At 36.7% G+C, this 12,759-nt stretch overlaps 1 protein-coding gene across 1 annotated transcript in view; it reads left to right on the plus strand.

Moving 5' to 3' along the window:
- LOC124364440 (WD repeat-containing protein 47) overlaps positions 1-12,759 on the plus strand; it is a 327,293-nt gene that overhangs the window by 156,532 nt on the left and 158,002 nt on the right. Inside the window, exon 2 of the mRNA XM_046819939.1 lies at positions 8,002-8,098. Coding sequence (XP_046675895.1) covers positions 8,002-8,098 — 97 coding nt within the window. The remainder of the gene's footprint in view (positions 1-8,001; positions 8,099-12,759) is intronic.

Genomic DNA, 12,759 nt, shown 5'->3' on the forward strand with positions numbered 1-12,759 from the left:
GAAAGGGATGTGAATACTAGACTTTTAGAGTATTAATTTAAAAATACTATTCTAACAGAAAAACTTAATTACTTAAAGAATCTGCCAAAAAGGGCGTAATTAAAAGACGGGAAATAAATTAACAGAAGGCATCCGCCAGGGAAAAAATCGAAAATGTAAAGTTGTAATCTGATCTTGCTTCCTCTATATAGCTTTGTAAATTAGCTGAGCCTAAGGTGAGGTCGGCTAATTACAACCGCCGTTTGCGGAGCGTACTGATTCAGGTTGTGGCGCCGTCTTCCTCCGTTGCTTTGCTATAGTACTTATAGTACTGTACTATTCATGCTATGGAATTCTTTGTTCCGCAATTCTTTTCTGTGGTCCAATTCAAAATTAAACGGCATCGTCCATTTAGCAGTTCTGTCCATAGTAAAGGAACCCCTAGTGTTCAAGGAAATTACCCAGACACAAAATATTACAGGTAGTTGCAAAATCATTAATTTTCTATTCAAAAGATAAATCTTTTTAGCCGTCAGGTCTGCCTGAGAGCATTCATTACTCGCGACTATGTGTGGAGCTTGATCCGACAGTTTTAATTTATTTCGCTTACTTCTATACAGAGTGGTCCAAAATGTCAAAGTATGCACGGTTTTCCAGTTTATTTTACTGTTGCCTCGTAAAAAAAACTTCAGCAAATCAAAATTCTTATCCGAGGTTGCCATTCTCTTTTTAAAAAATATGTCACTTTTCAGCACATTTCTTATTTTTTCAATAGTTTAGAATATTACCAAACATGTCACTTTCATTACAACTATCAATAGCTTTCTTAAAAACTAAATGTTGTTGGTACTTAGTTTATCGTTATCTTGGATGGTTGAGAAAAACCCCAGAAATACTCTAATTTTATTAAATACATTGTTCATTATTATGACTACACACATTATATATAATTACTGCATAATTATAAGGTAGAAGATTAGAGTTTAGTCTAACATCAGAATACTCAAAATATTCTCCTATAAACATCATTAAGCTACCCTGACCTTAAACCCAATGTAAGGCTACCTTAGTTTTTGTACTTGTTGAGCATCAAGTTTTTCATCTATGAAAAACCCAACGTCACACCATTTAGATACTTCGTATTAAAACGCTTAGTGTTTTGGTTGAGTTACAGATTTAAAAACGCGATCCGAAAACAAAAAGGGCAAATCGTCAGACTGTTGATCTTACAAGTCTAAAGTAAACGGAATGAAGTGCGAAAGCTTTTTAGGTTACTGTCACCACTACACCATACTTATTTACTTTTACATTTTTTATTGGAGATCTCAAACACGAATTAATGAACCCAAACAGTTCAAATCTCGATTAAGACACTTTTTGTTGTCAAAGGCATTTTACTCCGTTGATGAATTTACGATGGGCCGCTGGGATGAAAATTAGCATTTTATTATTATTTATTCTATTTATCCTTTTCTGATATCCAAAACATGGAAAATATAATATATTGTTAGGTTCACACATGAGTATGTGGAATTAACTGCCTATGATAAGATAGGTTTTAGTTTATAGATTTTTAAATCAATATGTTGAAATGACGCTTGCAATGCAATGTTGTTATCAAGGAACAGGGCATGTGCAGATACACTAGTATTCGGTCTTAAATTATTTCAATGGAGAAAGTAAAAACCACAGGGCAGGATTATTTTGTATTTCCTGACAGTCATTAGAATAGACAATAGAGTCTTTTAAACTGCTTCCTGACTGGGTAAATTATAGTATCGACAGAGCAGAAAAACACCCAGCGAGAGCTTTCCCGACAAACAATTCAACCGATAACTTACCTTGGATTCTTCTAGTAGTCAACTTCAATTAATACGACTAATTAGTTAAGATTCATTAGAATTTCCTTCTATCAGCTTAGTGTGTCAGGAGTTGAGCAGTTAGTAACCCAGCAAAATTAGCAAACCGTAAGAAGATTAAAAATATGGTTGCAGAAGCTAAGAACGTTTATCAAATAAGGTGCTAAGAATTCAACCATATCAAACAGTGCCTAATGTATTGCACTTGACTTTATAAATTCGTTTCCTCTCACATACTCACTGTAGAAAAGACAATGGGGTCCCTAATTAACTACAAATGCACGATTTTCCACCTTCTACCATACAGTAGCAGACTTTGTACTTACCCGCCATGTCTAGCCTGGGACACCCGCATCTCTGCAGCCAAAGCACGGCTCTGGTGGTTACAGAGAGGAATACTGGGGCCTCTTGGGTAGTCGCTGGTCTCTGGACATCTTGTATTCAGACACTGTCACTTCTCAAACACCACCCCTGGCCGCCCACTCACACAATATTTGTCTAATGGTTTTTATTTCTATATTTACGTAAAATAATAAAATTATGTATGAATAACACGTATTTTAAAACTCTATTTTTAGAATTAGATTTAAGGAGAGGAATGAAGTCTCAAAACTAGTCGCGCTCCCGGATGTGTTCCGCTATGAATGACTAGCTACTACAGTTCGCAAGGGCATCGTGATTCTGCAACTCTTGGTGCCTCTAAATCGTTGAGACCCTACGTTAGAGTACGTCGTCTTTCAGAACCTGGAAAACATACTAGAAGATTGTAGTATCCAGATCTCACTTACCCCATAACTAGTCACCCTGAAAGGTTTTCCTACACGTTCACCAAATACACCTGGAAATCTTGCCACGAGAGCCACAAACGATTACAACCATTTATAAAGCAACGGAAAGACGAGCTCGCCATCAGGCGTGTATCTATGATTAGTGAATTCCATCAGACCATCCTTCAGGCGTACATTACCGTGATCGAGGACTGTTCCCTTAATTTACTGTAGCAACGCAAAAAACGAATACCAAGTAGTAAGAAGTATTGCCGTTACGACTTAGCCTTGTTTCCTTTTATGTTTTTGGTTTATTAGTCATAGTTAATTTCCGTTTCGTATAAATATATTGTAATTAGCTTATTATGTTGATATCAGTGTGATATCACTAACCAAAGAATGTTACCCCAAGTTTATGGTAGAGTCGCCTTGGGGATGTGAAGGGCTGGACCTCACGCCTCGTGAGAAGGGCAATAATACTTTCACCTCAGGAGAAGATTCCAGAGCAACTCTCTTCGAAAGAGTCTAGTTTCAGCACTCAATAGGGTAGGGAGTACCGGCTTTCTACATTACATCTAGTTTAGGACAGAAAGCATTAGTCTTCTGTATATAATACCAATTTAAGTATTTCAACTTGCAATACAAACAAGTCCACTTTATATTAGTTATGTTTCATAGTAGTTGGTGTCATTTACTTATAAATTCAATTTCAAAAGTTACCAAAGTGTTTTATTTACAAGACAATTAATTCGATACTCAAGGCGTACCACGCGCCGCAACAGCCAAGGTACTTAATGTTTCCTATCAGACAAACGTGGACTACAGATGTCTGTCAGAGCGTCAGATTCAGACATCCTAAGGTGAAATTGAGCTAAACTCAACATTCGCATTATATAAAATTTAAATAAATGTATAATTCCTACAACTCCTAATAAACAAAATTTACTAAAATAAGTTAAATATTGCATTACTACGAATATGCATGCACCACCATATAAGACGTGAAAAAATGTGTGAATTCAGTACAAGATAAAATTGACTTCATCACTGTTATCCCGTGGTGTAAGTTAAACTAAAAGACTGTGATTGACACGGCCTCAAATCACATATTCAAACATTAATTTCTGTCTTTTCTGGAAATCGTTTTAAAAGTGCGGCCTGGTTAAAACAGTGAATCTTTAACGTTTGCTAAGTACTTTGCTCTGGGAGAATGATTCTAAATTGATTAAGGTCTTCACAAATTTTGAAACATTTTCTACTTCAATTATATCGAATTGTAAGTTATGTGGTTTCGTAAATATAACTGGAATTTAATGCAAAACCCTAAATATTTAAAATATTTAACAAATATATTCAGTTTCCTCATTGCAGTAAATTTATTAATTAAAAATACTAGTTGACCAAATCACATAAAAACTGAATTCATTCCATTTTCAAGCCTTACACGGTTTCTCAGGAAATTTTTGGCGCGGAGGCAGGCTAGTACAATTTTCGGACCATAATGTTAAATGGGTTCGGCCATTAGCCGAAACTCCGGTGAGGGGGCACATCCTCAACTTACATGTAAACCGAAGTGAGAGGGAGGGACAACGAGTAGTACAATCTCTTAAACATAACTAGATATGAACTACCGCCGGCGGCACAATGGCGAGGAGAGCAAGGTAATTGCTGGGACAAGACAAAAGCTGCATATTGTACACTGTCATTATCGCCAGGGTCCAATATAACACACAGGGTTACAACACCGGGGGTTCCTTTTACTGGGCTGTGAGGGACTGGTCTTGTTCTGGAAGACGACCACTTTTCAAACAAACGATAGTGCTGGCTAGGAATGAGACGGCATTTTTGCATTGTAAACTATGTTAAATGTCATGAGGAGAGTATGTGGATCCGCGTATGTACAACTCACAATGTACACAGATGCCTAACAACTTCCGGACCTTCATTGTGCCATTCTGGGCCAGACTTACACGTTTGCTAATGCGTTTAGTGGAAAACGTTGAGCAGCGGCTGTAAAACATTATACAGGGAGAAACCTGAATCCGACTTGTTGAATTCTTATAACGTATTTAAGATTTGACAAATAATTTCTTAAGGCTTTTATGAAATTTTGTCTGAAGAATAACATAAAAACATAGCGGAAACTGGGACATCTTGATATAGTACAGGGATAAAAATATCTCAAACATTGTCCTTGAGTTCTATTTGACTCTTTTGCTAGATTATCAAACGTACCCAAATTCACTTAATAACATTTATATTAAAAAGGAACAGATAAAACATTTTCTATTCTTGAAAAAATAACTAAGATAACTGCGTGGTACTTCCATAGGAATTTGGAAGGTTGATGTAAAATGGATCTGATAATTGTAATTAGTACTTTGAGCAAGTTAAACGCGTTCCGGAAATCTTTGACGAGTGTCCCTATCAATACATCTAGTTACTATTTGCAACAGAGTATTCAAATACTTAACTACAAGTAATTGTTTTTTTTTTTTTTTTTTTTTTTCTTTTGCTTTACAACTATAAAAAAGGACTAATAATGGCGGTACTGTCTGTCATAGAACACAAAAAACACCCGTGATTGTTATAGTTGTCAAAAAAATAACTGGCAGTCATTAAATTATGAACGAACGCATACCGTAAACACAACTAAAACTTGATTACTTCTGACACGTTTTACACATCAAAGTCCGAAAAACAACAATTAAGCAGGATTGTTCCATGGCTAAGGCGTGTTTAGGGCAATCGGTCATGCAAAAAAAAAAGTACTTTGGAAACAAAAGTAATAAGTAAACAATACCCTAACACCCCCCCCCCACCCCCCCCCCCCCCCACCCCCCCCCCCCCCCACCCCCCCCCCCCCCCACCCCCCCCCCCCCCCACCCCCCCCCCCCCCCACCCCCCCCCAAAGTTCTAATTGTGGTCACGATGAGTTAAAATTTTAATTCCCAACTTTCGCCTGAAACAAAAAACAAGATTTTATATTTTCCTTTCATGCAAACTTTTTAATTATTGTCGTGTTTAATTCATCTTAGTATTAGTTTCATAGCAACGCAAGATATTCTCCATGTCTTGGGTTCAGGAGATTTGGTGTGCTTAAAAAGAATTATCTTAAAAATCAGGATTCCATAAGATATTGTTTCCCTCCATCCAAAACGTACCACCGTTATAATTTCTAAATCTCGCTCAAGAATAAAAGGAGCCGATCTTTTGGCTATGAGTGGGTCATAATCACGTCTTGCTGCTTATATAGTTTAAGTTTATAAAAGGGTTCTGAAACTTACCCATCCATGTTATATTTATAGAAGTATTATGAACATAATATCAAGTAATGAGGACATTGTTTTAACACGAGAAGTCACAGTTCTACTCTCTTATGGTTAAGAGACTAACCTGTACGAGTTTCCAAAAGAGAACCAGTTATTAATTTGAATGAGCTCGACCGTCTTAGACAGTAACAAGCTATTACTGGTAACTGTGAACTCGAGCGTAGTTAAAGGCTGTATCTGGTACTCCACTTTTCCTGTTATATTTCTTGTGTTGTTCTGTACCTAAGTATTTCACATTCCGTACAATTAATTTCACTTTTAGTCCCTTGTACCAAGTGCAGGAAACTTTAAAAATGTGATGTTCGAAAACGTTAATTCGATCTTAGCAACTAAGACTAATGTTCCTTAAAAATTTTGAATCAGGTGTATGATCTGATTAATGATTAGTCTGTTAATTTGAATACTGGCAGACTGATTGGTATTATAGGTTCTACGTCTCACCATTTGGAATATTTGTATGTTTGTTATAGTAAGACCTCACTCCTCACTCACACTTGCCGGCCTGCAGGTGTCGAGGCGGCGAGGCGACGTGTGAACGCCACAATAGACTAATTGTCTTGTTTATGATACGGGAATAATCTCAAGGCCGTATCGCGCCTCTGCCTCTGCTGTACGTGTATTCATGAGTCGCGCCAGTAAGTACTACGGTTGTAATTAGAACAGCAGCGGTGTCGCCACTCTCGCAATGGACTATACCGACAAGTACCCCCCTCCCACCAAAACAAAATTTACAAAATTTATAATAGAGGAAAGTTTAAAAGGTGTCCTTGGACGGCAGCTAGGTTTTGTGCATGTTACTACGAAAGAAATTAGTGACGCTAATTTAGGAATGGGTGAATAATGATGACATCGATATTGAACTGCGTAATACTGTTGAACTGCATCTACAACTGTTTTGGTAAGCTCCTGTAATACGCTATCTAACGGTTGTGTCAAGTTGGTTGACATACGTGCCGCAAACCATGATCAGTTACCTCCGACCACAACTGTGGTTAACCGCACAATAGTGACATGAAATTATTTTTAATGTATTTGCCAGTTTATGCACAAAGATTTGGACCGATCAGTATATACAGTTGAAGGTAAAATGAATGTGCACAACTAAAACAAATTCAACTCCTTGAGACTCTCCAAGTCTCGTGTTGTAATGTAACTAATAAACTGATCTCGCTTGTTAAGTATATCGTAACAGTACAGTTGCATAATATCATAATGATCAATTTAAAATATGGACGAGATAACCAATCTAGAGACATTTACTGGAAAAAGCGGTTTCAGTTAATATTTAATATTACAAGTTGAAAATTCAAAATATAAAATGAAATTGTATTTTAAATGTATATCTATTAATTGGTTTCTACTCAAATACATTATAATGTATTAACATAACATGTAACAATACATCTTGTTTACATCTGTTAAGACATATTTCAAATTGTCCCCTCAATCGAGTATTCCACCATCTGTGAAATGCGTCCTGTTATTTGTATTCGTGGCGTTAAATGTGTGAAAACATTTCACCGACAGAATTGTGTGAAGTGTATGGATTATTTATAATAATTAAACCCCCATTTAATAAGAAAAGTCAATTCGGAGATATACTTTCGACCCAGACTGTTAACACGGGAACTGTAGCAAGGAAGTCCAATAGCAAAGGTAATAATGGGACAAGGGAGCGCCGGCACTATTTACCGCCGCAATATGAGCGGTCTGGTGTTGTGTGTGTTGCCTACTACCGACCGCGACGGCGCTCAGGTGTTCATGGTAACGGTTATTACAGCAAGATTGACTCTACATATAATTTTGTCTGTGATTATATATTACTTTTAAGATTAATACATTGAACAGTTTTCTTTCTCATAATGGGTATAAGTAACTTTTACTGATACTGTATTCAGATCATTAGAGAGTTTCAAATAATTCGTTCTCTCCAAAATACTCCGTTTGTAATAAAAAAGTACTGTATTGTTTGTGTTGATGTATAGTTGTGTTAATATATCGACTATAGTGTGAAAGTTATATTTATGAAAGATTTGATACTGATTGTATTGTGGTATGTTGCAGTATGCGGACGCCCCAGAACGGCAGCAGCGTGCCTGTGAGGTCTGCCTCCAACAGTCGCCCCGTAGCCAACGGTGACACACACTACGACACAGTCAAGGTATGTGGAAACTACCTTATATAGCCTTTACACACACTTACTTAGTGTAAAACAATCTGGAGCAAGACAGTTTCATGCAGTAATGTGCATTGGATTGTAGTATCGAAAGCCCATTTTTATTTTTGTACAAATAATGGATTAAACTACATGACAATTAATATACTGATGATGTCTGAATCAGTAAGTGTTACTCACATCTAAATCTGCGCCGAAAATGGGCAAACATTCGAAAATAACATGTTCACCAAACAAATGTTCGTTATTGTTGTTACTTTTCGCTAAAAATGTTTGCCGAACATATATTTTGATGTTTTCAAACAATTATGGTGTTCGCTGTAAATCCAGTGTAATGCAGTGTTTGAAAATGGATGTCGGTGCGCGTCGACATTTACTTGCTTGTATTGTTGTTTCTGCTGCAAAATACGTTATCAGTCAACATTATCAGTTACCATCACCGTGGTAGGTAGACGATACGTATAAAGTGTTAAAGACAACTGAGCGGACTTATGCGATGGTTGCCATTTCTCGAACTTACTCGAATGTCTATTAAAATTGCTAATACCATTTATAGCCCCTAGCACTTAAAAACAGAATATGAATTTCAAATAATTAAAACAACAGACTTGTTCCTTCCTGCCAGTCCGTTTTTAAATTTTTTAATAAAAATATCGTATAACTTCAAACGCTAATATTCGTTTTATATCTATTTTTGGATATAATAATGAATTTCGTCCCTATCTTCCTATCTCTCGGAATTATTCTGTAATACTAGAGATTATTGTATACCTTTTTGGTTATTTTGCCGATTCCAATAACTGCTTTCGTCTAATTTTTTAAATTTGTCCTATGATGTAAGGAGACATCATCTATTATATAAAAATGAAACTGTTCGTGTGTAACAGCATCACTCACAAACGGCTGGACGGATTCGCCTAATTTTTTTTTTAATTTGTTCGTCTTGATCTGTAGAAGGTTATAGGATACTTTTTATCCCTTTCCCGATTCAGGATTCCGCCCCACTGGTCACAGAAATACCCGTAAGAAATGCATTGCAGCAAACATATGTTATTAAGTGAAAGAGTCTTTTCCAATTTTTAATCAGCTGTTCTTTGTAAACATATATAATGCGACAAAAAATATATTTATATATAATTTAATTACTACACTTATAGTTTTAAAGCATAGAGTAAGCTTAAGAGAAACGACAAATTTTGTTTAAACTGTTTCTGCAATCACTGTTAAACATAGACTTTACTATCCAGATAATACAATTCAAATTTGACGTAAAAATTCACCTTTAACTGCAATATTTATTTAATATAAACCATGCTCATGCTTGATCAGAAGAGCAATGCAGATATCATAATTACTATCTTACGTTGGCTACAAATATAAAGAATGTTATAAAATCAACCTTAGTTGTTTTTTTTTTTGACAGAAGTATCAGGAATGTGGTACATACCTTCATAATGCGCCCAAGAAGCTCACGAAGGAACGACTATCAATTATCTCAGCAATGTTTAGAATGTGATAGAAAATGAATAAGTGAATATAGTGTACTGTTTTCAACGGGAAATTGCGTGCGAAGCCGCGGGAAACTTATTGAAATGCGCAGCGAAGCGCGCCGGGTCCGCTAGTCTCATGTATATGCACAATAGCACCCCATAAACCCCAAAAAAGACACTTTGCCGTTTCGTTTCTCTACAATGTCATAACCGTTCTGTCAACACAAGCGATTAATTTTGGCGGTAAAAATAAAGCTTTTTATTTTTTAGGGGTTGTTAGATATAAAACCAAACAAAATTTGCCATTACGTGCCATTATTTAATACATGGTTACTATATAGGTTATTAAGATGACACATTCAAAAAATGTATTCTCTTTTTTAGCATTAGAAATACTTAGTATAGTTTAAGATTTATAGTAGTTTCAGATTTATTTAAACAACCACGTTGATACTAATGTATCAGTCAAAGGACTTAGAGCCAATTTGTATTGTGAAGTACACAACGTGAGATTTCTTGCAATGGATAGGAAGTTCTCCTAGGAACTTTGGTTGGTGGTCGATGTGGGAGGGCATCGATACGGTTAATATTATCACACGATAATGTGTTCTCAGACCACATTTTTAGCTTGACATACTTATAAACTACCGATATACACATCAACAATATTTATTTCCGTTAAACAACTAAATAGAGAGATTGAAAGGGCAGTACTTTTACTCAAATAGTTACTATGTGTATGTGTGTGTACTAACGCCGATTTAACATTTGTTTACGTTTCTGTGCTTTGGATACCCTCCCATATTGACCACCACCAAAATTATGTCGGGTAAAAATCGATTACTTTGGCAAGGGAAATTCCTCGATCGATTACAAGAAAACCCAGGGCGTGTAATCAAACAATGCACATTGGTTCTAGGCTTCTAGACTATAACGATATTATATTAGAACCGTGATACACGATAAGGTACGTACACAGACGTCACAATGCAAACATTGGATACAGTGCCTGACTGTAGGGCTGAGTCAGTTATAATAGAGTGTGTGATCAGACATATCGATGTGGACGATATTGTGCCTGCAGACACGTACTCAGGTTCAGCTGGCGATATTCTCAGAATGTAATATAACGTTTGGAGCACGCAGATCTACAATGTATCCCAGCCACCGTGATACACGATACGGTATGTACACACGCGTCACAATGCAAACATTGGATACAGTGCCTGACTGTAGGGCTGAGTCAGTCATGATAGAGTGTGTGATCAGACATATCGATGTGGACGATATGGTGCCTGCAGACACGTACTCAGGTTCAGCTGGCGATATTCTCAGAATGTAATATAACGTTTGGAGCACGCAGATCTACAATGTATCCCAGCCACCGTGATACACGATACGGTATGTACACACGCGTCACAATGCAAACATTGGATACAGCGCCTGACTGGATAGGGCTGAGTCAGTCATGATAGAGTGTGTGATCAGACATATCGATGTGGACGATATTGTGCCTGCAGACACGTACTCAGGTTCAGCTGGCGATATTCTCAGAATGTAATATAACGTTTGGAGCACGCAGATCTACAATGTATCCCAGCCACCGTGATACACGATACGGTATGTACACAGACGTCACAATGCAAACATTGGATACAGTGCCTGACTGTAGGGCTGAGTCAGTCATGATAGAGTGTGTGATCAGACATATCGATGTTGACGATATGGTGCCTGCAGACACGTACTCAGGTTCAGCTGGCGATATTCTCAGAATGTAATATAACGTTTGGAGCACGCAGATCTACAATGTATCCCAGCCACCGTGATACACGATACGGTATGTACACACGCGTCACAATGCAAACATTGGATACAGCGCCTGACTGGATAGGGCTGAGTCAGTCATGATAGAGTGTGTGATCAGACATATCGATGTGGACGATATGGTGCCTGCAGACACGTACTCAGGTTCAGCTGGCGATATTCTAAGAATGTAATATAACTTTTGGAGCACGCAGATCTACAATGTATCCCAGCCACCGTGATACACGATACGGTATGTACACAGACGTCACAATGCAAACATTGCATACAGGACCTGACTGTAGGGCTGAGTCAGTACGCGTGTCGCCGCATACTAATGTGTCCAAACAACAACAACCAATCATGTATTCTGCCGCCTCTATTGTCTGTTTGGTAATTCAAGTGACGCCGCGCCGCCAGCCACTAATTTGTGTACTTAGCTTGTGTCATATTTATTGGCTTAATTATCCGCGTCAATCACTTGTGTTAAGCTTATTTGGCCTACATATTCATATATCTGTTGTCTCGTTTATTATATTGCACAATACGTTATTATACGTATATTATTTTCTGTAGCGAAGATGATTTTTGATGGCAAGACAGATAATGAAGTTGCATTACTTCGAAGCATAATTTCTGGGCATCGTATAATGAAAAAATGATAGTGATATGAATGTTTTAAAGTAACTGTATGAAAACTGACGTTTATTTGCTATTTAAAAATAATATCTTGAAAAAAAATATATATTGTCTTCTTCATTTATCTCCCACCAGGCATACATGAATTTAACAAATCCCTCCCAGAATCTATAACTGTACATATTGTAAACATTTCCCGTTTTTATTTTGCGTACATTTCCTACTTTAACTGCCTATGATTTGTCGTGAAACAATAAAAAATGTTTGTCTACTATTTCTGTCTTGAGGGAAGTATGTTAAACGGCTATAAAAATTATTTTCCCACCCATAAACCGATCGCGTCACCTGAAATACTGAAATAAATATGATGTTAATAAGTTTTTTAAGAACATATTTTAATTTAATTTTTGATGAAAGTTTAGTAGTGGGTTAAATCCAGTAGTAAATATGGATTTGAAAAGTCTTTATTAAAAGTTTAAGTCAATCTTTATAACAAAAATTTCAATCGTAATCTAAGTGCTGGATAGTAAATTCAACAACCATGCTTTTAATCGGTTGTGTAAGGAGTGCACAGTACCAGTAGATATCTTTATATAACTGAAATAAAATACGAATACAATATGTTTTTTGTAGTTGTAGTGACAATAGGTAGATTTTCTTATCGGTACAACCTGGACAGTATAAATACATGTGACGTGTGATAGTGTTTTTATT

The sequence above is a fragment of the Homalodisca vitripennis genome, chromosome 1 (assembly GCF_021130785.1).
Source record: "Homalodisca vitripennis isolate AUS2020 chromosome 1, UT_GWSS_2.1, whole genome shotgun sequence".
Taxonomy (NCBI): Eukaryota; Metazoa; Arthropoda; class Insecta; order Hemiptera; family Cicadellidae; genus Homalodisca; species Homalodisca vitripennis.